This window comes from Microtus ochrogaster, unplaced genomic scaffold (genome assembly GCF_000317375.1).
Source record: "Microtus ochrogaster isolate Prairie Vole_2 unplaced genomic scaffold, MicOch1.0 UNK15, whole genome shotgun sequence".
Lineage (NCBI taxonomy): Eukaryota > Metazoa > Chordata > Mammalia > Rodentia > Cricetidae > Microtus > Microtus ochrogaster.
Genome location: NW_004949113.1, coordinates 597276 through 622557, shown reverse-complemented (window position 1 = coordinate 622557; position 25282 = coordinate 597276). Strand labels below are relative to the sequence as shown.

Genomic DNA, 25282 nt, shown 5'->3' with positions numbered 1-25282 from the left:
ATGAAGATGTGTGTGCATGTGAAGATGTGTGTGAGCATGTGAATCTGTGTGTACATGTGAAGGTGTGTGTATATGAAGATGTGTGTGCATGTGAATGTGTGTGTGCATGTGACGATGTGTGTGAGCATGTGAATCTGTGTGAGCATGTGAAGGTGTGTGTAGGCTGAGGACACCTTGTAGTAGTTGGTTCTCTTTCTATTATGTGGGTCTCAGAGATTCAATTCAGATCCCTGGGCTTGGTAACAAGGACTTTCCCCCACAGGGTCACCTCACAGTCCCCAGACCAGGACTTTGAACACCTATAGAAGGACTTGTTAGACTGCTCAGCTCTCAGGAAGTGTCTATGTATGTGTACAGCAGTAGTAAGAGAAGCCATGACTGATGACTCACAGTTTAGGTTTTCTGATGCATTCAAGTATGTTCAGACTTGGTGTGACCACTCAGAGGGCGACAGGACCCTCATTCCCACCTCTTCTTTCCCTTTCCAAGTGCAGTAGACAGATCTTAACCAGAAGCCCTTTCTGGCCAACCATCACATTCACACTCAGTCACACTCAGCCAGTGCCCTGTCCCGGGATGAGGAAGCCCATCAGGCATACCTGTTCTTCGTCATTATCAATGATGACTAGTTGGGCCTCTACCTCCTGGCAGGCAGTGACGGAATCATTCCAGGTACGCTGGGACTTGGAGAAGAAGTAACACTTTCCATTGAAGGATTCCCATTCCCAAGGGCAAGGAAGGCAAAGGCTGTCTATTGGGAGAGGTGAATCAGGGGGGATCCACACTTGGGTGCCCATGATCCTGCATCTGCTCTAGCCTTCCAGAGTCAGGGCCCTCCCTCACTTGACAGTGCATCCTGGGGGAAGTAGGAACTCAGAGATCCAAACAGGGCCAGGTAACTATCTTGACTACTGTGCCCATGGCCAGTGTGAACTCTGAATGCCTACTGTGTGCATAGCCCTAGAGACATTGAGTGCTGCTGATGTGTCTGACCTCAGTGAATACTGAGCACCTACTGTATGTGTCACTCCCTGAGACCACAAAATCATTCCCTGACTGTTGTCCTGTGTTCCTATTAATTTCTTTGCTTATTGCATTGATACATGCATGTGTGTGTGTAAAGGTGTATAAGTGCCCTAAGCTGGCTGGCCAGTGAGTCTGAGGGAATCCACCAGTCTCCATTTCCCCAGTGCTGGAAGTAGAAGCGTGCGTCCCCACGCCTTCTTGTTCAATACATAGATTCTGTGCCTCGAACTCAGATTCTGCATGGCAAGCACTTTACCCACTGAGACATCAAGTCCCCACAGAAGTGGAAACTGAGGCCTGGAGAGGGCCGATGCCTCAAATGTAGTGTGTTCACAAAAGACCTTCTTAGGCCCTTTGAGGCCTGATTTCTGGTCACTTACCCACTCCAACCTTCAGCTGCATCAATTGTTTATAGATTTTCTCATTCCCTGGGGAGCTGGGGCTCTTGAAACCTACACCAAAAGAAAACAGAAACTAAAACTATAAAACACTTATTGTGTGTTACAGCCTACACTGAATTCCCACAGTAGAAAGCCTTTCATCACACTTAAACAGAAGAAAATGGCACATAGATGACTGAACCACAAGAAAAGAATCAGGCCCTTCTCCCTACCCTTCCCCAACCCTTGCTCCTCTGCTCCTGTGTGGGCAAGTCCCTGGAGACTGCAATATGACCCACTCTCAACATTTTCCCTCTTCAGTGCTCAGTACCCCTGCACCGTAAGTGGCACAGAATTGTAAATCCCATCCCTGCCTGACCTTGAACAAGAACAGCTACCAGCAGCCCAGTCAGGAGCACGATGGAGAACAGATGCAGCACCAGGAGCCCATTTCTATGGCTCAGCCACCCTGTGGGAGAGGGGCTGTTTCACAAGGCTGCCAATCACCTCTGCCCCAGAAAACAGAACAGCAATTCAGGTTCCAGCCTTCACCTTTCTGGTGCTCTGGAGATCAGAGTCCAGTCCGTAGGCCTGAGCCTTTGGATTCAGGAACCCAGAGAACCCCAATTCTCCAGGATCCAAGAGTTTAAGAAAAGACTTCTGCCTCTTCTTGACTCCTGACTCAGGCTTGTCTCCAGAGTTCATGAATACACACACACACACACACACACACACACACACACACACACACACTAGTGTATGTATATGTATGTGTGCACACTTGTGTAACTGCATGTGGAGATCAGATGTGAACACTTTGAGATCCAAGCTGTGACCCACCAAACTACCAAGCCCCTTCCCCACCTCACCCAGGAATCCTGGCTGCTGCTGCTGCTGCTGCTGCTTGTTTGCTTCCACATAGATGGTCATCATTGCTGCTGTGCTTCAGTGTTCTTGACTGCCAGCTACATCAGCTTTTATCTTCCACACATGGGTTCCTCACTCTGAATCTGCACTTGCAAAGAGAAAAGGGGAAGTCTGAACCAGGACCGGAAGAGACTGGAGGGAGGTACTGAGCATCTGACCCAGCAGGACTTTCCATGAATTTAGGGGAGGGCTATGAAGGTGGTTTATGGCTTAAGTATTCTTCATTGCTGCAATCAAATATATGACAAAAGTCAGCTCAAAGACACACAAGGTAGAGTCCCTCCCAGTGACAAGTGAGACTGATCAGAACTTAAGGAAGCTGCTCTTAATACAATTGTAGAAAACAGAGAGGGAGAATAAAGCAGGTACACAACTCCATTTCTCTTTTTTGTGTTGTCCAGGACCCCAGCCCAGAGTTGCTCCCAAATAAGGGTAAATATTCTGTAGGCCCATATTTCTACATGGTGTGCCAGCCAGGATCTCAGGCCATAGTTAGTTTCTGGAGCAGTCAGGTACCCTTTCAGACAGGCTGATGCTGCCCTAACAAAAAGCTAAGGATAAGCTGCCCCTTGGTTTGTAATTATGTAGATCTCCTGAGAAGAGGGGTCAATTCCAACCTAGTGACAGAGCTGTGGACATGACTGTAGTCCTGCTACCTCAGAAACAGAATGTTAATAAAACACTGATTGGCTAATAGTCAGGCAGGAAGTATAGGTATGATGACCAGCCTAGGAGAGTTCTGGAAAGGGAAAAGGCAGAGAGACAGTTGCAAGTCAGACACAGAGGAAGCCAGATGAGAATGACTTACTGAGAAAAGGTGCCAAGCCTTGTGACTAACCATAGATAAGAATTAAGGGTGAATTTAAGTTGTAAGAGCCAGTTAGTAATAAGCTGAGCAATAGACCAAATAGTTTCAATTCAATATAAGTGTCTGTGTGTTTATTTGGGACTAAATGGTTGTGTGGCTGAGTGGAACAAAAACTTCTGTCTATAAAGCCTGAGAAACTTTTTTAAAAGAGTTTTAGAAAGACAAGAACAGAGTCAAGTGGAACTTCTTGGTAACCATCTTTTCTCCAGTGACTTCTTTTTGCTGGTAGCAAGCAGAGGTGCATCTCCTTTAAGAGAGGTTTCCTGATTCAGCATTAATGGTAAAAACCATGCAGATTTTTTAAGAGGCCCTGCTACCCAACACTTAAATGATTTTTATGAGCAGCTAGTAGCATGCTTCTTGGTGATGGCATGGACATAGTGACTTCACAGAGTTGTGACAATAAACGTGACTCCCACCAGTACCTCCATCATGAAGCTAGACTCTCAGAAATCCAAGAAATGGGGTAGACCCTGCCATCAAAGCTGATGCCTTAATCCTAGCCATGCCACTTGGTAGAATAAAGACTCATGTGGTCAGAAAAAAAATAGAGATATATAGTAAAGAAAAAAACTGTAAGCAGTTTATAGTGTGCTTCAAAATATATGTAGGCTTGGGAGATAAAAGAAAAAGGATAGAGAAAGTCCTCTAAAAATGAAATAGAGTAGCCAGGCATGATGGCACATGACTTTAATCCAGTACTTGGGAGGTAGAAGCAGGCAGATCTCTGTGAGTTAGAGGTCAAACTGGTCTATAGAGTGAGATCCAGGACAGCCAAAGATACACAGAGAAACCCTGTCTAAAAAGAAAACAAAAATTAAAAATGAAAGAATTAGAGTTTTAAAATGTCTCATAAAGATGGAATACACAGATAATGTGGATACCATATGTTATTGTGTTGTCTTTGAATCTGACTGTTGAGGAAGGATCAACAGCAGCTAAAAGACATTTTATTATAAATGCTGATGGATTAATCCAACCTATATATTTTGAAAATACCTTGACTTCAAAATTTCAGTCAAAAGATATGTTACTTTGGAGAAAAAGAGTTGTTTTTCTTTCAACAGGAAATGAGAGGCTATGGATTCATTCTTGGTTATGAAAAGTAAGGTTTGATTGAAGAGGACCCCCACCCCTGAAAAATCACCAATGAGAATGGATGGCCCAGATGATCCAACATTTCAGAGCACCTCTGTTGCAGTTTTTTCTGAATTCTGCATCCAGAACACCTTCAAGGCTGCTGGTTGAGATGATCAAGTCTTGCAGCTGTTGGACCAGACGGGAAGAAACCTCTGTCGACAATTCTAGAATCACCAGTCTCAGTGAGAGAGTGTTTCAATCAGGTTGGCCTGTGTCCATGTCTTGTGTTGATTGTCTTAATTGATGTCAGAAGACCCACCATTCCCTAAGCAGAGGATTTCAAACTGTGAAAGAGTAGAAAACAAGCTGACTACAACCATTCATGTGTTTACTGTTCTGTGACGTGATCAATCTCTGAAAGCTCGTGTCATTGTAACTCTCTGCTCTTATGGACTGTAACATGGAACTGTGATCCAGTAAGACACCTTCCCCCAGGAAGTTCCTTTTGGAGAGTATTTTTTATCATAGTAACAGGAATCCAAACTGGGATAAGTTGTTCCAAAAATACTGAAGTAGATGGGAAAACTAATGTAGGGAAATGATGATAAAGACACTGAGCATCAGGTGGCCATTCTACCCACTGTCCACTGAAGCTCCATATCTTCCTTTAAGGCTCATCTGTCTACTTTAGTTCCCTTAAAAAGCCTTCATTTGGAGATTTATTTCTCAGATATTAAACATCCTTCAAAGAAGTCTATATTAAAGGCTGGTACTGAGTGCAGCGGCAGTGATCAGAGGTGCTTCTTTAAAGGTAATTAAGTAATAAGAACTTTAATTTGACAAAAGTATTAGTACATTGATTAATTTGTTGCTGAATTAAAAGTTATGAGATGGTTTGTAATGCTGCTGTTCCTATGAGATGTGTTATTTGGTCTCTCTAAATATGGACCATACTGTATGTGTCACCACAACACATCAGAGAGACTAAGTGGTTAAGTCTGTGACTAACATGTAACATACACTAAACAAACCATTAACTCTCAGGGGAAAAAAAAAAGAAGTTATGAGATGGGACCTAGTTGGAGGAAGTAGGTCATTGGGCACATACCTAGGAGTTATTTCTTGTCACACCCTTTCCTTTTAATTTGTCTCTTTCTCTTTCTTCTTTTTATCTTCCTCTGATTCTACTCTTTATCCTCTTCTTCATCTATTAATTAAATGTTTTATTGTTTGATGATTTCACACATACATATACTGTTCCTTTTCCTCCAATTCCCCTCTATCCCTGCCACCACTTCCACTCCAGGCTGCATGTGGTTTTTTTTTTCATTTTTTTAATACAAGCTGACACCATTTAGTGCTTGGCTGTATAAGCATGGGTTTAGAACCATCTACCAGTGCACGGATAGCTTTTCAGGGTCCAAATATCTGAAGAAAAAAGACTCTTCCTCCCTCAGAAGCCTACAATTGCACATACATTTTCAGCTAGTTGGGGGGGGGCTTCATGATACCCTCCCAAGTCCAAGATGGGATTTTGTCTGACTTGATCTTGTGGCTGTAGTTGCTTCAGTTCATGAGTATCGCAATGTTCTCATGTTGGGCAAATGATGCTTTGTTGAAGACATTCCTCCATGATCCCTGAGCTCTGGCTGAGGATATGATATAAATGTCTCATTTGTATATGAGAGTACCAGACTCTTATTCTTTGCATGTTTATTTGTTGTATATCTCTATATTAATACTATCTACTCATGAAAGAAACTTTTATGATAAGAGTTCAGAAATGGGGTGGAACTCTGCTGCTTTGTTGTGGAATCCACCAGCAGCAATCAGGTGAGAGACCTTCCTCCAGGCTGGACCACCGCCTACTGGACTCTATCCCTTCAAGACCCACTCGGCTGCTCAGCCCCATGCACCTGAACATCCTCTACAAGGCCAGCCCTCCCCTGTGACCCCAGCAGATGACACAGGCACAGGTGCAAACTATAACCAGTTGGAAGAACAGGCAGAGGCCAACCCACACCAGTTCTAAGAATAGACTACATGGACACAGACACAACCCACACCAGTTGAAAGAACAGATGAGTAAATGCCAGTGTAAAAAATACATTTAACAGGATTGGAAAAGAGGTGAGTGATTGACCTCCCAGATAGACAGCCCAGTCCCTAGACCCTGGGCCCCTGAGCACACTCTTATGTCCCTCCCTGATCCATCCCAGTCACACAATTCTGTCAACAAGGCATGGCTACTGTGGGCAGGCTGCTCCACTACCCCTCCCATCAGACCCTGTAATCTACAAGTCCAAGTCTGGTGCCAAAGTCACCCATGGCCTGTGACCTAGGTGATTCCCTGACACAAAGACACTGCCTGTACTGACTGAACAAAGAGGCACAAAACTGCCTGCACTGATTGAAGGAAGAGATGAGCAGATGCCAGTACAAGAATAATTCAGCAACCCAAAGAGCAACATGGCACCACCAGAACATAGCATTCTACAACAGCAAGACCTGAACATCCCATCCTAGAAGAAGGAAAAGAAAAAGACCTTAAAAACAACTTTATGAAGATGATAGATACCTTTAAAGAGAAGGTTTAAAAAAACAAACTCCATTAAAGAAATCAGGAAAAAGATAAACAAAAATTGGAAGAAATCAATAAATCATTTAAAAGAAAGCCAAGAAGTTATCAAAAAGATGAAGGAAACAGTTCAAGACTTGAAAATTGAAATAGAGGCAATAAAGAAAATACAGACTGAGGGAATTCTGGAAATGTAAATCTGGGTAAATGAACAGGACTACAGATGCAAACATAACCAACAGAACACAAGAGATGGAAGAGGGAATCGCAGGTGTTGAGGATACAATAGAGAAAATAGATTCATAAGTCAAAAAAAGCATTAAAGCAAACAAAGTCATAACACAAAACATCCAGGAAAACTTGGACACCATGCAAAGACCAAAATGAAGAATAATAGGGATAGAGAAGGAGAAAAATATAGCTTGAATGCACAGAAAAATATATTCAACAAAATCATTGAAGAAAACTTTTCCAACCTAAAGAAGTAAATGCCTATGAAGATACAAGAGACTTACAGAACACCAAATGGACTGGACCAAAAATAAAAAAGACTTGTTACCACATAATAATCAAAAAAATAAATATATAGAATAAAAAAGAATATTAAGAGCTGCAAAGGGAAAAGGCCAAGTAATATATAAATGCAGAACCATCAGAATAACACCCAATGGAGACTCTGAAAGTCAGAAGGCCCTGGACAGATGTCCTGCAGACACTAAAAGACCATGGATGCCAGGCCAGATTACTATACTCAGCAAAATTTTCACTCATCATAGATGAAAAAAACAAAATATTCCATGACAAAAGCAAATTTAAACAAAATCTGTCCATAAATCCAGCCTACAGAAAGCACTAGAAGGAAAACTTCAACCCAAGGAAGTTAGCTGCACCCACAGAGACACAAAGAATGTAAACACACATACACTACCACCAAAAAATAATAGAAATTAACAATCACTGGTCATTAATATCCTTTAATATTAAGAACTCAACTCAATTCACCTATAAAAAGACACAGGCTAACAGATTGGATACGAAAACAGAATCCATCCTTCTTCGGCATACAAGAAACACATCTCAAATTTAAAGACAAACTATCTGAGAGTAAAGACTTGGGAAAAGATTTTCCAAACAAATGGACAGTAACCCTCCAACCCTTTTTCATACAGCCCAGTACTCCAGGTGCCTGATTCCCTCATCCAACAGTGGTTGATTGGTAAACTCCCCCACCTTGCTGTCCTAAACAGTCCCCAAGTTATCAGGTGACAGCTGTTGAATGTCTGGTGTCCCTGTTATGTCCTGTGGGGTTGAGGAGACTGCTCCCCACCATCATCTTCACTGGCTAGGTTGGGCTCTCACAGACTGGTGTCTAGTTTACAAACATTTTGTCCAGCCTGCTTCAGAGCTGAGAAGACTGGAGAGCCAGAGAGAGTGCTCCTGCTCTGGGCCTTCTCTCTCCCATCTCACTCTGTCCCCAAACCTGCCTTTTCATCTGGGAGGTCCTTGGAACCCAGCATGAGACCCTGCTCCCATGCTGAGGGGACCAGAGAGGTGAGTCAGCGGCCACACAACCAGATAGCCAGAAGTGCCACTCTATGGGACCTTACCAGGGAGACAGAATCCAGTCCCCCCACCCCACCCCCATTCCCTAAGCTTTTCTGACCATCCAGCGAGCTGTGTTCCTGCTGCTGGCTTTCTTTACCTCATCCTACACTGCCCCCAAGCCGTTTTCTTCCATGAGGTCCTTGGAACCCCCAGCAAAGCCTGCTTCAGGGCTGAGGGAACCTGAAAACCAGAGGGGAGTGCTCCTGCCACTGGGCCTTCTTTCTCCCATTCCACTCTGCCCCCAAGCCCACCTTTTTGTCTGTGAGGTCCTTAGAACCCTACAAGAAACCCTGCTCCCATGGTGAGGGGACGAAAGAGGTAAGTTGGTGGCCACACAGCCAGACAGCCAGAAGTACCATTCTCTGGGACCTTTCCAGGGAGACAGAACCCAGGACCCCACAATTCCCTAAGCTTTTCTAACCATCCAGGGAGGTGTGTTCCTGCTGCTGCCTTTCTTTACCCCATCCCACCCTGCCCCCAAGCAATTCTTTTCTTTCACAAGGTCCTTGGAACCCCCAGCAAACCCTGCTGCAGGGCTGAGGGGACCCAAAAGCCAGCGGGTGGTGTGGGAGAATTGTCTGCATTCTGTCAATCATATTTTAAATAAACGCTGATTGGCCAGGCAGGAAGTATAGGTGGGAAAACCAGACAGGAAGTAGAAATGATACAATGAGAACAGGAGAATTCTGGAAAGGAGGAAGTTGATTCCTCTCACTCCTGCCCAGATCACCTAAGCAGAAGGTTGTGATCTGCCCTACTGAAAAAGGTACTGAGCCACATGGCTAACATAGATCAGAAAAAAAATGAGTTAATCAAGATGTGAGAGTTAGCCAGTGAGAGACTAGAGCTAATGAGTCAATCAGCTTATAATTTATGGAAACCTATGTGTGATTTTCTTTGGAGCTAAACAGTTGTGGGGTACTGGTGAAACAAATACCCCAACAACAAACAGGCCCCCATTCTTGTTACAAGTGGGGAGTGCTCCTGCTGCTGGGCCCTCTTTCTCCCATCTCACCCTGCCCCCAGGCCTGCCTTTTCCTCCACTAGGTCCTTGGAACCCTGCAAGAGACCCTGCTCCCTTGCTGAGGGGACTGGAGAGCCTGTGAGGTACTTGAGACCCTGCAACATAGTCTGTGCCAGTGCTGAGGGGATCTAAGAGCCTGTTCCAGTTCTGAGGAGATCTAAGAGAGGTCAGACCAAGAAAAACTCCCAAGTACTCAGTCACAGCAAAGATTTACCAAGACGCCAAGACTCTACTGGCCTCATTTGAAAAAAGAGATGAGTAGGTACCAATGCAAGAATTCCTCCAACAGCCTGAAAAGCAACATGGTAACACCACAATCCAGCAAACACTCAACAGGAAGACCTGAACATCCTAACCCAGAAAAAGTAGAAGAAAATGACTTTAAATGTAACCTTATGAAAATGATGGAGACTTTAAACAGGAAGTGAAAAACTACCTTAAAGAAATAGAAGAGAACACAAACAAAAAGTTATAAGAAATTAATAAATCCCTCAAAGATACCCAAGAAAACCAAGAAAGAGCAATGGAACAGGTAAAGGAAACAGTTCAAGACTTGAAGACCGAAATGGAGGTAGGTAATAAAGAAAACACAAACCAAGGGAAGGCTGGATATGGGAAATCTGGGTAAACGAGCAGGAACTACAGAGAGAAGTATAACCAACAGAATACGAGAGATAGAAGAATCTCAGGCACTGAAGATACTATAGAGTAAATAGACTCATTGATCAAAGAAAACAGCAAATCCAACAAATTCTTAACACAAAACATCCAGGAAATTTGGGACACTATGAAAAGCCAAACCTAAGAATAATATGGGTAAAAGAAGGATAAGAACTCCTGATCAAAGGCCCAGAATTATAGAAGAAAACTCCCCCGACATAAAGAAGGCTATCCCAATGAAGGTACAAGAAGCTTACAGAACACCAAATAGACAGGATTCCAAAAAAATCCCTTGTCATATAATAATCAAAACACAAAACATACAGAATAAAGAATTTTAAGAGCTGCAAAAAAAGGGTTAAGTAAGATATAAAGGTAAAGCTATCAGAATTACACCTGACTTCTTATTGGAAACTATGAAATCCAGAAGGTCTTGGATAGATGTGCTGCAGACACTAAGAGACCATGGATGCAAGCCCAGACTACAATACACAACAAAGCTTTCATTCACCATCAATGGAGAAAACAAGATATTCCGTGACAAAAACAGATTTAAACAATACATATCCACAAACCCAGTCTTACATACAGTTCTAGAAGGAACACCTCAACCAAAGGAAGCTAACAACACCCACAATAGCACAGACATCTGATAACCCTCCACCAACAAAACTCAAAGAGGGAAACACACAAACACTACCATCAAAAAATAACCAGAGTTACCAACCACTGGTCATTAATATTGCTTAATATCAATGGATTCAATTCACCTATAAAAAGGCACAGGTTAAGAGAATGGATAAGAAAACAGGATCCAACAATCTGTTGTTTACAAGAAACACACCTCAACCTCAAAGACAGACATTACTTTAGAGTAAAGGGTTGGGAAAAGTCTTTCCAATCAAACAGACCTAAGAAATGAGCAAGTGTGGCTATCCTAGTATCTAACAAAATTGATTTCAAACTAAAATCAATTAGAAGAGATGGAGACAGATGCTTTATACTCATAACAGGAACAATTCATCAAGATGAAGTCTCAACCATGAATATCTATGCCCCTAATATAAAAGCACCCACATATGTAAAGAAACATTACTAAAACTCAAATCACATATCAAACCCCACACACTAATAGTAGGAGATTTCAACACTCTTCTCTCACCAATGGGTGGCAGCATCCCTAGGTAGCTGGGCCAGGACAGTATAAGAAAGCTAACTAAGCCTGAGATTGAGCCAGAGAGCCGGCCAGTGAACCTGCAGCTCTTATATAGATCCTGCTAGGCTTTCTCACTGTGGGTGAGTTTCCTGGTGGGGAGGGGGGTTATGCTCCATGGAATAGCAAGCAAACCTAGCCACCTTCAAGTTTCTGCCCTGACTCCCCTCAGCTATAGGTTGTGACCTGGAAACAATAACAAAATTCACCCTTTCTTCCTCTAAGTTGATTTTAGTCAGTGTTTTATGACACCAACTGAACAAAACCTGGCCTCAGAAATAACAACACTCTCCCCTTATATGCCAGCCTAGTTTAGATTATTTTCCCTCTCTCTGTCTGTCTGTCCCTCTTTCTTTGTGTGTATGGGGGTGGGTATGATGTGTATATATTTATGTGGACATGTTCATGTTCATGCATGTACATGTGGAGAGTGTACATGCCAATGTCAGGTGTCCTCAGCTGCTCTCCACCTTTGAGACAGGTCTCTCCCTGAGCCTGAATTTTGCTGAACCTGCACCTCACTGCTTCGGCTCAGCCTGCTGGCCAGGAATCCCAGAGCCCCACCTGTCCCCTCTCAACACTAGAATTACAGAAACTCACCGCCTCACCCAGCTTTGCCCTGGGTGGATGCTAGGGATCTGAGTCTTGGTCCTCATACTTGCACAGCTGGGCTCTGCTTACTCTGCCATCTTCCCAGTCTCTATTTTACGTCACCTCTATATTGCAAATGTGCGACTTTGTTTGTTCTCTGTTCTTTTTCTGCTCCCTTTTGCCAAGAACTGTACATTTTGAGAAAAAGAAAACTGCTTTTGGATAACTGACACAGCAAGCTGCTCATGGGGAGTGCTACTGGAAAAGGCCTTGATAGGCACCAGTCCCAAAACCAGAACAGAATCTAATTCATCATCTCTGTCTAGTTCAGAGCCCAAACATCTGGCATCTCCAACATCCAAGAGCAAGGCAGGGACTTGCACAGTTTGTTCTTTCAGGAAGAATGTTGCAAGAAATCGTGAACTCTCCAGGAAATTACAGGAACCGCCCTAAGAGGCGAAGTCAGCTGTTACCTTTGGCTACTCCCAAAGGAAAGTAGTGGGGACTCTGACAAAGACCTTCAGCAGCCTATGACAGTTGGTACGTATGGCCATGAGGAGGAAGCCTCCCCTAAAGAACCTCTCTGATTGCCTTAATTGATGAGGGAAGCAGCCCAGATAACGAGGGTGTGTCAGAGGGATGTGTGGCCGCCCATTGCTCATTAGGCCTCTCCCTTGCACCAAACTGATTTACCTGTTGCTGTTGCTGCTGCTTCCTTCACTGACAACAGAGTCAGCATCTTCCAGCTTTCATCATGGAGCAGGGACCTGAAGCTCTCCAGGAATTTCCAGGCTTCGAACACCAGATTGGTACCACTGAGGCATCCACCTTGTAGACTTAGTTTCTATGGGACTCTCAGCATCTCCAGTGTGATTTGGCTATCGTTACTTTTTTTTATATTTTTTTATTTTATTTCTTTTTGGGGGAGCGGGAATCAAGACAGGCTTTCTCTGTGAAACAGTCCTGGCTGTCTTGAAACTCACTTTGTAGACCAGGCTGGCCTCGAACTCACAGAGATCCGCCTGTCTCTGCCTCCCGAGTGCTGGGATTAAAGACATGCACCACCACCACCTGGCTTCATTACTGTTGTAAAGATCGGTTAATAAATTCTGCTCTTGTTCATCCCCTTGGTTTTGTTCCTATGGTGAACCCAACCAAAACACTGCCCCTGCCTCTCTTTTCCCCTTAATAAAAACCTCCTCATTTACCTCAGTTTCCCTAAGATTTTCTCTGTTTGGGAGACATGGTTTGGGTATGAAGTGTTCTACAAAGATTCTTGTGCAGTGCTGGAGAAGTGGTTGACTCAGTGAAGTGTTTGCTGTGTAACACAAGCAGCTGAGTTCTGATCCCCATCACCTATGTGAGAAGCAGGATGCAGCAGCAGCTGTAATCACTGGGCCAGGGAAGGCCTGGCGCTTACTGGTCAGACAGCCCAGCAGGAACAGTGAACTCTGGGTTCATTCAGAAACCATGTCTCAAAAACTAAGATAGAAAAAAAAAAGATAGACAGTGATATCAATCCCTGGCCTCCACATGCACGCGTGCACACAGACACACATGCACACGATGTAAGCATAGATACATACATACACTTCACACACATCTAAAATCTCCAGGATCTCATGAGGGTGAAGGTACTAATGTCTACTTTAACACACGGCCTCTTGTCTCTCGAGCATTTCTTCCTAAAACAATGCAAAGTAAAAGGACAAAGCCCAGCAACATAACCACACCCTGAGCTTCAGTCAGAGACGATGCCATAAAAAGCAGGAGGAGTCTATCTGACAGTTCTGCTGCCGATTCCCACATGCTGAAGTTTATAGACATGCACCTCCACTTGGCAAGAATGCCAGCCTTTAAATTGAGCCCTTAGTATTTTAAATGTGTACAGGCTGTAACTAGTGCTGCATAACCACGAGGACCAGGGTTCAAATCTCCAGCATTCACATAGCCTTTATGTATGCCTGTGAGCCCAGTGCTGGGAGAGGGGTGTGGAGACAAGAGGATCTCTGAGGGTGCTGGGTACCAACCTCACTCCAGTTTCAGTGAGATACCTTGCCTCAAAAGAATGGATGGAAAGTGATAAAGCTGAACATCCTGTGTCCTTCTTAGGCCTCTGTGCATGTGTAGGAGTGCACACATCTGTACATACATGGGATGCACACACTGTACATGTACTTACACACAAAGAAGTCTGGAATTTTTGTGGTGGATTTTGTTGTTTGGTTGGTTGTTGATTTTTTTTTTTTTGAGCCAGGGTCTCACTGTGTAACCCTGGAATTCCCTATGTAGATCAGGCTGGCCTCCAACCCACAGAGATACACCTGCCTCTGCCTCTTGAGTGCTAGGATTAAAGGCAAGAATCCTTAAATCATGAAGCTGGGAAACTGCATCCTGTATCTATTGTATGTTAGGTTTATCCTCCCTCAAACCCTCCCAACCCCTCTCTCTCCCCTCCCTTTAGAACCTACATAGTTTTTCATATACTCTTATTTTATATTTACATACATGATTTTATATCCCTTCGAAAAATTAGGAGTAGCACCTGAGAAAGAATACACTATTTGTCCTTCTTAACTGGCTCCCTGTGATGGGATGGTCTCTGGTCACATCCACATTCCTGAAAGACATTTCACTCCTCCTTTATGGCTGCTAGGGCTCTGGCTCTCCTGCCATCTTCTTCTTGCTTGACTTCCCCCTCTCCACCCTCTCTCTGCCCTGAGATTTATATGACCCTGTGGAGCACCCCACATGAGGACCATTCTTCTCTGACTCAGGAGGAAAAAAACGGGAACAGGATGGGAATATCCACACTTCAGAAAAGTGTGGGTAGAGAAGCATTGCTTGACACAGCTAGAAGAGAAGGTGCTAGGGTGGGGACTGGCACTGTGCTGTTTATTTTAGTAGCAAGAGCACAGTATATGTGCAGAAGTAGAGTGCAATGAATGAATTATGCTATGGTCAGCTCACTTTCTCCTTTTCATACAGTCTGGGTGCCCTTGCCTAGGGGATGGTGCCACACACAATGCTTTCCTAGGGGTGCCACCCACAGTACTTTCCTAGGGGATGGTGCCACCCACAATACTTTCCTAGGGGATGGTGTCACCCACAATACTTTCCTAGGGGATGGTGCCACCCACAATACTTTCCTAGGGGATGGTGTCACCCACAGTGCTTGCCTAGGGAATGGCACCACCCACAGTGCTTTCCTAGGGGATGGTGCCACCCACAGTGCTTTTCTACCTCAATTAATCAAAATGATTCTCCCTAGATTTGCCAAGAAGCCTGTCCCTCAGATGATCCTCACTTCTGTCAAGATATACCTCTACAGTCCATACACAGCATAGGAACTTGCCTTATCACCACAGAGAAGTTCCTATTTCCTCCCCTGTGAAATGGAATGGTGATTGTCTTCCATCGTCAAGCCGAGGGTTTGTGGAATGCAGAGTAACATGTGCAAATGACATTTGCCTGTGATGGAGCCCCAGACATTGTGCTACAGGTCTTGTGGCACAGCTAACTCAGCTGAGAGCAGAGTGAGCCCTGGTGTCTAGTTGCTCATCGATAAATTTTATTTTGACAGTGTTGAAAAGAACATTCTGTCTTGGAGGGAAGCTTCTCATGACTTAGGGTACTCTTAAAAAGAAGTGAAACACTCCAGCCTTTTAAAACCCCAAAAATAAAGAACTCAAAAGTTTCAGAATCTTCAAAGCTTAGCAGACACACCAGGTCCCTCCCTGACATGTTCCTAAACAGGAAGGACTGCTGAGAGACACCTTCAGAGCAGCTGAGCTTCCAGTGGCACAGACCAACTGAGCTGGCTACAAAAGGCACTCTCTGGCCAGGATTGTGCAGTGTGCTCCTGGCCTCCAGCTGTCCAGAGCTTTCCCCCAGGCTGGGGTGGGCTCACCATAATGCAGCTGTCTGAGGCATTTACACTACTATGAGTGACCACAAACACACACTGTAAGCAACCACAAGAAACTGTTGGCTCTCCCAAGTAGACTTTGGTGGTATCTTTACTTCAGTCTCGTTAATTCCCTATCTCAGAGGCATAGATGTTTGTTCTCCTCTCCCCAGGAAGGGTGTCACATAACAATAGATGCCACTCTGGCCTTTCTAGATGACCTTTGACCTGTCATCCTCTCTATCCCTCCCAGGTGACAAATACTGCTGAAGCTCAGTGCTTCCAGTGAGGCTGCGTTCCTCGCCTGTCTTGAGGGAAGGGTTTCACATGATATCAGCCCCTAATGAGGCTCCTTGGTAAGGTGATGGAACGTGACAGAAGTCAAGCAGTCATACCACCTCGTAAACATGTGAGACCACAGGATGCATTTAACGCCAAGCACTTAAAAACAATCAAACATCCCCATATCCCGAGCTAGAACTGTAGCTGGCATCTGGTAGTGCTGTTTCCTGGTACTCCGATTATTTTTTGTTACCATGTCTTCAATGGCTGGAAGGGGTCATGGAGTTCTCTTTTAAAAAGACCCAAAAACAAAATAGAAGACCCAAACATGACTGTTGTGGAATAATCTTTTTGGACACTGTGAAGATTTGTCACTCAGATTGGTTTAATAAAAAGCTAACCAGCCAATAGCTAGGCAGGATTTGGGGTGCAGAGAGGATGTTGGGAAGAAGAAAGATGGAGTTGTGGAGACACTACGAGATGCAGAGCAAACAGGATGGACAGTACAAAGATGAGGTAAACAAGCCTCAGGGCAGCTTATAAATTAATAAAAATGAATTATTTTAAGTTGTAAGAACTAGTTAAAAATAAGCCTAAGCTCGCAGCTGAGCTTTCATAATTAATAAGTCTCAGTGGTGTTTATTTGGGAGTTGGCTGGCGCGATAGAAAAAGACTAGCTACATATGACCACTTATAATGGGACTCATCTGATAGTTGACAAAGAAGCCAATAACACACAGTGGCGCAAAGTCAGCATCTTCAACAAATGGTGCTGGGAATGCAGAAGATGGAATTAGACCTGTATCTATAACCCCACACAAAAATTAGCTCCAAATGGATCAAAGACCTCAATTTGAAACCCGAAACTCTGAAACTGCTAGGAGGAAATGTAGGCAACTCTACCGGATACAGCTGTAGGAAAAGACTTTCCGAATGCGACTCCATTTGCCGAGCAATTAAGGTCAACAGCTGACAACTGGGGCCTCATAAAACTAAAAATCTTCTGCACAGCTGAGGGGAAAAAATCAATGAAGAGATGAGGAAGCCCACAGAATGAGAGGGGATCTTTGCCAGCCGACAGATGATGAATATCCTGAGTGTATAAAGAACTAACAAAAAGAGTCAAGAAGACAAATGACCCAATTAAAAAATGGACCAGGGATCTAAACAGAGAGTTCTCAGTAGAAGAAATAAAAATGGCTGAGAAATGACGCAAAAAGTGCTTATCAGTCTTAGAAATGGGAGAAATGCAAGTGGAAACAGTTGGAGATTTTTATCTCACCCCAGTCAAGGTGAGCAAGATCAGCAAAGGGCTGATACTGATGCTGCTGAGGTGAGGAAGGGGGACCCCCCCTCCCCGCCAACGTCAGTGGACATACCAACTGGCACAGCCACTATGGAAATTAGTTTGCAGAACCCTTAAAAGGCTAAAATAATACATCTACCATGTGACCCAGCTGTACCACTCCTGGGCATATGCCCAAAGGACTTGACACCCTACTGCACAGGTACTTGCTCAGCCATGTTCACAATAACTAGGAAATAGCAACAACCTAAATGTTCTTCAGCAGATGAATAAATAATGAAAATGTGATACCTACGAACAATGGAATATTATTCAACTGTATTATATCTAATATATACAGATTATTCAAGTAAAAAGATAAATCATAAAATTCACAGGTAAATTAATAGAATTAGAAAAAGTACATTGAGTGAGGTAACCCAGGCACAAAAGACAAAAATCACATGGTCTCTTTCATCTGTGTCTCCCAGGTCCAATCCTCAGATATGAGTATAGCTACCACCCCTCATCAAAAAAAATGAACTTAGCAGGTTGCATTTATATGTACACACACATATATGTGTGTATATACATATAATATAACAATAATTTAAAAGCTATCAATTTAAGGGGAACATGGGAAAGACTAGATGGAGGAAGAGGAGGGGAAATTTTTAATGTTATTGCGTCACCTATCACTTTATATAAATATGCACTACTATTTTAAAAGCAATGTTAATTTTCAATTGAATGTCTATACTGTTTTTTTAAAAAAAAAAAGATCATTTTTAGCCATGTACATATGTTTGTGGGTTTGTGTGTGTGAGAGTGACGTGCCTGGAGATGCCAGAAGAGGGAGTTGGATTGCCTGGATCTGGGGTTACAGGCAGTTGTGAGCCACCTGATGTGGGTCCTGGGAATTAAATTCATATCTTCTGAAAGAGCAGTATGTGGTTTTTTTTTGGGGGGGGGGGGGTCCCTACAATCATGGCAAGCAGGGAAATGAACCATAAAGAGGTGAGAATGAAAACTCAGTTCAGCCCAACTTGTTAGTCTGGATCAAACTTCTAGAGAATCTGATGCTAGGTGGTAGTTTATTGCCAGCATATTTAAACACAGTATGATTTGGAAAAAGAAATTTCCAGGCAAGAATCACTCCAATTCCAGGTGCACAATAAAAATTAAGGAGTGACTCTATAGAAACTCCTTTGCAAGGTTCATGTGACCATAAAGATGGGTTCTATAGCTAAAGAGCCTAGCATCTGCTGTGATCTCTGACTAAGATAGCACAAAGGTCAGAATTCTATAAAGCACAAGTGACATCTCCCCTCGTGGTGGGTTCTGCTAACTGGGAGCTAACGACAAAGGTCTAGGGAGTGAGAGTCTGGAATAAACATTCTGGGGGATTTGGGTCAAGCCTGACTCTACAGATAGCAAAGACCTCCAGGTCATTAATAACATCCAATCCCAGATTTCTGGGTGGAAATCAGGTATTTTATTTCCTCCATTGATGATACAGCCCTGAGTGTTTAACATTCTTGGTTTCCCTAGTATTTATCTGTGAGAATAGGAACCTTGTGCCTTCTGCTCTTTTAGATGCTGGGTCATCTTCTCAATCCCTGGAGTCTCTTCTTAAATTTTTTCATTTGGTTTTTCTGAGACAGGGTTTCATTATGCCCAGGCTCGCCTTGAACTCATTACATAGCCAACGATGACCTTGACCTGATTCTCCTGCTTTCATCTCATAAGTTCTAGGATGACATGTGCCACTGTGACCAGCTCAGGTGTCTCTTTTATTATTGGCCATACATGTGCCATCAGCATTCAGGCAAATTGCCTAGTCACCCTAGAGCCGTACACTCTACCTAATCTATGTGCATGCACAGCATGGTCATATAATCTATACGTATGCGTGATGTGGCTTTGTAAGCCCCTATATGCATGTGCTGAACTACCTTTAAAAATTGACTTGCCCACCCCACATTCTCTTTTGCCGCATTTCTTTCATACAGGCCTGTGCACCCCCCTCTTTCCTTTCTCTTTATTAATAAAAAGCCTTAAAGTGGCTTTTGTTGTATATCTTGTGGTCCATTCTCATGCATGGTAATATGACTTGCGTGCACAACAGGCATGTGGAAGTCAGAGGATAACTTGCAGGAGTCGGTTGTCTCTTTTTCTCATGTGGGTTCCATGGATGGAACTCAGGTTGTCAGGCTTGGTGGCAAGCAACTTTATCCATGGAGCCATCTTGGCAGCTCTCTGGAGTCTCTTTTATGAGGCCCTGAATCATTTATGAGGATCTACCATCATAAGCTGACCTACTGTGATGGTTAATGTGGATTATCAACTTGATAGGATCCAGAATCACAGTAGAAATGAGCCTTGGGCATGTCTATGAGGGAGTTTCAGATTAGATTAACTGGAACGCCAAAGGACTGGGCATCTCCTGCCTCCTGCCCACCAAGAATGATGGTTCTTTTCGAAAACAAGTAAAAGAGCAAAGGAAGCACCCAGGCTCCAGAAACTTTAAGTGTAAGTTTGTGCTGTTTTAGCCTTCTAGTCTGAGAGCATCTCTTATAGCAGCTGTACAAAATGAATGCACACACCTGGAAGAAATGCTTTTAAAAAGTGGAGGAGGTACTGCACGTACTGGCTTTGTGGGAGCCTAGGCAGTTTGGATGCTCACCTAACTAGACCTGGAAGGAGGTGGGTGGTCCTTGGACTTCCCTGATTGCTCTTCGGGCCAATGAGGGAGGGGTACTTGATTGGGGGAGGGGGAGGGAAGTGGGAGGTGGTGGCAGGGAGGAGGCAGAAATCTTTAATAAATTAATTAATTAATTAAAAAAATAAAAAATAAATAAAAAGTGGAGGAGGCATTTGAGGATTAATAATAATTATACGTGAATGAATGAAGAGAAAAATAGAGACAGATTAAATAAAGAGAAAGGGAAAAGAGAATATGAATTCATTGGGGGGTTATTTTCCCAACCTCATTAAAAAAAAAAAAAACAGCTTCAACCAGGAATGGTGATGTACACCTTTAATCATGACACTCAAGAGGTGGAGAGGCAGGTAGATCTCTGTGAGTCTGAGACCATCTTGGTCTACATATTCAATCCAGGGCTATATAGTGAGACCCTATCTCAAACAAACAAACAGTGCGTTCACCATCAAACCTGGGGAATAGAACAAAAGATATTGTGCACAGTAATGTGTCGTTTAATATCAAATGTACTGTGAAGCCCCCTCCACTCCCTCAGGCACCTTTAACATGCCCCTTCCCTCCTTCACACCCTGCCATTCTTCCTCCTTCCCACTGAGTCCAGTCCAGGTATTATGGTCTCCTGGAATGTTGACTGATCTTGTTGACTTGACCCTGTGCAGGCCTCATACAGGCATCCATGGCTGTGGAGAGTTCATGAATGCAATGACCGACCGTGCCATGTTCAAAGGACAACTTTTCACAGCACCCTTTCCCATCTTTCAGTCTTTACATCCTTTCTTCTGTAGGACTCCATGAATCTTAGGGTGGGATGCTGATATAGGAGACCCATTTAAGAATGAGTATTTAACAGTCCCCTACTCTTACCACTTTGGCCTCTTAGAACTCACTGTATAAATTGCTGCCCGCTGCAGAGAAAACTCTTTCTGGTCAAGACTGAGGGAAGCACTGATCTATAAGCACGAGCATAAATATTTATAAAGAAGTTTGACTATATTTAGCAATACAGCTGTGACAGGTTCCCTCCTATGGTCTATGGCCTCCAGAGTCATGGGCTTTTGACCAGGTTTATAGCACTATACATGAATTCCCTACTGTGGATGGAGCATGCCTCAAAACCGATCAGAAAGTGGCTAGTTACTCTCATAACCTTTATGTACCACAGGGCACATTTTACCTGGCAGGTCGGTATTGTAGCATGCAGGGTTTGCTGCTGGGTGAGACCATTGTTGGCTTTTTGTCCCCAGCAATCTGCAGAGCACCCTGCAGCTCTATGAAATCTAGCCGGTACAAAGGATGTTTTCAGGTCCGTTTCAACTTGGTTTCTCTGTGTCTTGTAAAGCAACATTAAGTTGTATCCCCAGCAAAAGGATTTTATTATCTACTTCATTGTCTGGGTATTTTATTATGGCAGTGGAGTGGGGGTGAAATGGGTGCTATAGCAGAATGTCATAGCTTGAGTAGTCCAAGGATGCAAACTATTTACCACCATTCTGGGTATTGTGAGATTGAAGATCAAGATGCAAGCAGATCTGGTGCATGGAGAAGGCTGCTTCCTAGTTCATAACTTCCTATCATATCCTCACAGGCTGGAAGGAGTGTGAAAATTTTCTGTAAGCACTTGTTTTATAATTGACCAATGTCCCTGTAACTTACAAGATTCATTAGGCCTCTCCATCTCCAAACATATATGAACTGTACGAACGACTGAGTGATACTTTCAGATACACAGAGCAGCCTGAAAGAAGCAGAGACCAACCAAACAGCCTAGAAGAAACAGAGATAAGCTGTGCTGTCTAGAAAACTCTCAATCTATGAGTCTCTACTCTAACATGGCAAACTTCCTACAGGCCAGATTCCCAGCTTTTGTGAGCTGTCATCCATGCTGGGGTGGACTTTGGTGGTGCAGCTGTCTTTGAGCCATTTCTGCTCCTGTAAGTAATGTCTCACCCATATTTAAAGTAATCCCAATAAAACCTACTGGTTCACCAAGGTGGACTTTGGTGGTGTCCTTACTTTGGACCGTCACTGATTTCCTGTCTGGAGACTGAGATGGCCAAGAAGGTAAGTGCCAAGTCTTACAACCCGAGTCCAATTCCTGAGACCTACGCGATAGAAAGACCTGACACTTCCTCTGTCTTTCATGTGTGTGCTATAGAACACAAAAATACATATATAAATGAAATTAAAAAAAATATTTTTATCAGGCAGTGGTGGCACTCACCTTAAATCCCAGCACTCAGGAGCCAAAAGCAGGCAGATCTCTGTGAGTTCGAGGCCAGTCTGGTCTAAAGTGAGTTCCAGAACTACACAGAGAAACCTTACCTCAAAAAAATTGTACATTATAACTACAATAAGCTGATTTTTCATGAGAAAACTTGGTGGTGACAAAGCAGTAAAATAGCTTATTTAACGTACTATTTTTAAAAAAAACAAAAAACAAAACAACTCTAGTGAGCAAAATTTTATTTTCTATCATGCAAAGAAATAGCTTGGATGAACTTTGATTTGGGGGGTGGCATGAGCATGTCATGGCCAATGTGTGGAAGTCAGAGGATAATTTGCAGGAGCAGATTCTCTCCTTACAACTTGTAGGCCCTAGGGATTAAACTCTGCCAGGCTTGGCAGCAAGCACCTTTATCCTCTGAACTAATTTGATGGTGCCTTTTTTTTTTATCTGAATTGAGTAAAACAAACAATAGTTGACGCATAACAGTTCCTTTGATATAAACTGTCTAAAACAGGGAAAGTGCCTTTCTCTGCTGAACCATCTAGCCAGCCCCTAGATGAACTTTGCAAACATGAAGCTCAATGATTTATACACATGAGGTTCAATGAAAGAAGCCACACACAAAAGATAACATTCTGAAGAGGAAAAAAAAAAACCCTAGGCAAGCTAGAATGGCACACTTTATTTTTCTGCTGCCTCGGTTGGAAGGCAGGCACCCAGAATCTGCTCTAGGGGGCTGCTTCAACAGTGTAAATTAGATGATCGAACCCACAGCTCTCCCTGAACAACTTCACAGACTCCAGAGAGCCCACTGAATCTTCGAGGGGATCCTCCTTAATTGCCTTTCCCAGGGTGGGGGATAAAACACTCTGTCAAAGGCAAGGCAAGAGAAAAGGGGCAGGCAGAGGAGGCGTGGCAGCCGGGCTTACCTTGCACCCACAGACAGGAAGCTGAGAGAACAATGGTGGCTCTCAGTTTGCTTTCTCCTTAAGTTTGGTACCTCTGCTGCCCAATTAACATAGGTCTTCTCTCCCGCGTTAAGCTAATCTAGTTCATCCTTCACAGGTGTGCCCAGGGCAGTCTCGTAGGTGATTCTACATCCCGTTAAGACGACAACTATCACACACACTCCCCGACCCAGGGACACTACACATGTCAGTTCACCCTTCTGTGCTATTTGAGAGCAGGGCCCCCATTCTTCCGGGATGCGCTGCATCCCCTTCTGCTGCTCCGTAAGCACAAACAGAGCCTCTCTCATACAGTCAGAGAGCTTCTGCGTATTTGTGATTCCTATCTCTGGGAGAGCAGATGGAGCTGCTGGCAACAGCACATCCTGCTGGCCCCAGCTCCTGACTCTGAGCGCCTCCCACATTGGAAGCTCAGAGCTGTGATCACAAAGGCAGCTATGGTTTACCTTCTCGTAAATTTTTAAATTACGTTTATTGATTTACTCTGCACATGTGCCACAGCAAGCACATGGGGGTCAGAAGATAACCCAGGCGAGTGCGTTTTCCTTACACCTTGTATGACCCAGAAATTCTCAGGTCGTTGGGTCCGGCAGCAAGCACCTTTACCCACAGAGACATCTCACAGACCCGTTTGCACTTTTTATCTGAACTGAATAAAACAAACTTCAGTACATAATCCCCTTTGGTGTGAATTGTCGAGAAGAGGGAAATCGACAGAGAGAGAAAATAGGTTCCATTTTCTGGGCCCTGGGAGGAGACAGAAATAAAGTGTGAGAGCTAAGCGGATCTGAATTTTTCTTTGGGAGAGATGACAAATATTCTGCAAATAGATAGTTGCTATTTGTGTGACAGCAGGAATGTTCCAGTATCGCTGGATTTTATACTATCAGTGATTAAAATACCGAATGTCAGGATGTCAGCAAGATGGTTCAGTAGGAAAAGGCACTTGCCACCAAGCATGACAGTCTGGGTCTGCTCTCCAGCCCCACATGACGAAAGGAGAAAATGGCCTCCCACAAATTGTCCTCTGACCTCCACATGCTTACAGTGCGAGCATGCACATGTGTGTGTGCACACATGCACGTGTGAGCACACACACACGCACAATTAATCTGCAAATGTAGCAAAAAATTTAACCAGATGGGGCTAGAGCAATGACTCGTTAGAGCAATTGCTATTGCTCCAAAGGAAAGAAGTTTGGGTCCCTACACCCACTTTGGGTAACTCACAATCACATGCAACCCCAGCTCCAAGGAATCTGATGCCCTCTTCTGGCCCTTACAGGTATGTACACACACACACACACACATACACTCACAAGTAAATAAATAAATAAATATTTTTTAGCTAAGAGGAGCTCACTTGTGGTGGGAAAAAAAAATCTCAGTTTCTGGCCCATTTCCAGGAGGACGTATACAAGGCACTGGTGACCAGGGGCATCTTAGTAGAAACACATTAGGAAGGACTTTGGATAGTACTTGAGATTGCATTTGGTACTTTGGGAAGGGTTCTAGATGCCATTTGAAAGAGAGGTAATGTGTATTCAATACACTAATAAATTATATAGATTGTCTTAGGGTTCAGTTGCTGTGATAAAACACCATGACCAAAAGCAACTTGGGGAGGAAAAGGTTTATTTCAGTGTATAGCTTGTATTATCCAGGGAAGTCAGGGCAGGAACTAACAGGAAACTGAAGCAGAAACTAGGAAGAAACACCGCTTACCAGCTTACTCCCCAGGGCTTGTTTAGACTACTTTCTTTTATACCATCCCAGGGGTGGCACCGCCCACAACAGGCTGGGCCCTCCCACATCAATCATCAATCAAGAAAATGCCCTATAAAGGCATTTTCTCAATAAAATTCCTTATTCCCAGGCCGGGCGGTGGTGGCGCACGCCTTTAATCCCAGCACTCGGGAGGCAGAGGCAGGCGGATC

At 43.7% G+C, this 25282-nt stretch overlaps 1 protein-coding gene across 1 annotated transcript in view; it reads right to left on the bottom strand.

Annotated features, from left to right (window-relative positions):
• LOC101991601 (CD209 antigen-like protein C) overlaps nucleotides 1-25282 on the bottom strand; it is a 40259-nt gene that overhangs the window by 7085 nt on the left and 7892 nt on the right. Inside the window, exons 2-4 of the mRNA XM_026789176.1 lie at nucleotides 1786-1875; nucleotides 1407-1478; nucleotides 600-751 (exon numbers count right to left, since the gene is read on the bottom strand). Coding sequence (XP_026644977.1) covers nucleotides 600-751; nucleotides 1407-1478; nucleotides 1786-1875 — 314 coding nt within the window. The remainder of the gene's footprint in view (nucleotides 1-599; nucleotides 752-1406; nucleotides 1479-1785; nucleotides 1876-25282) is intronic.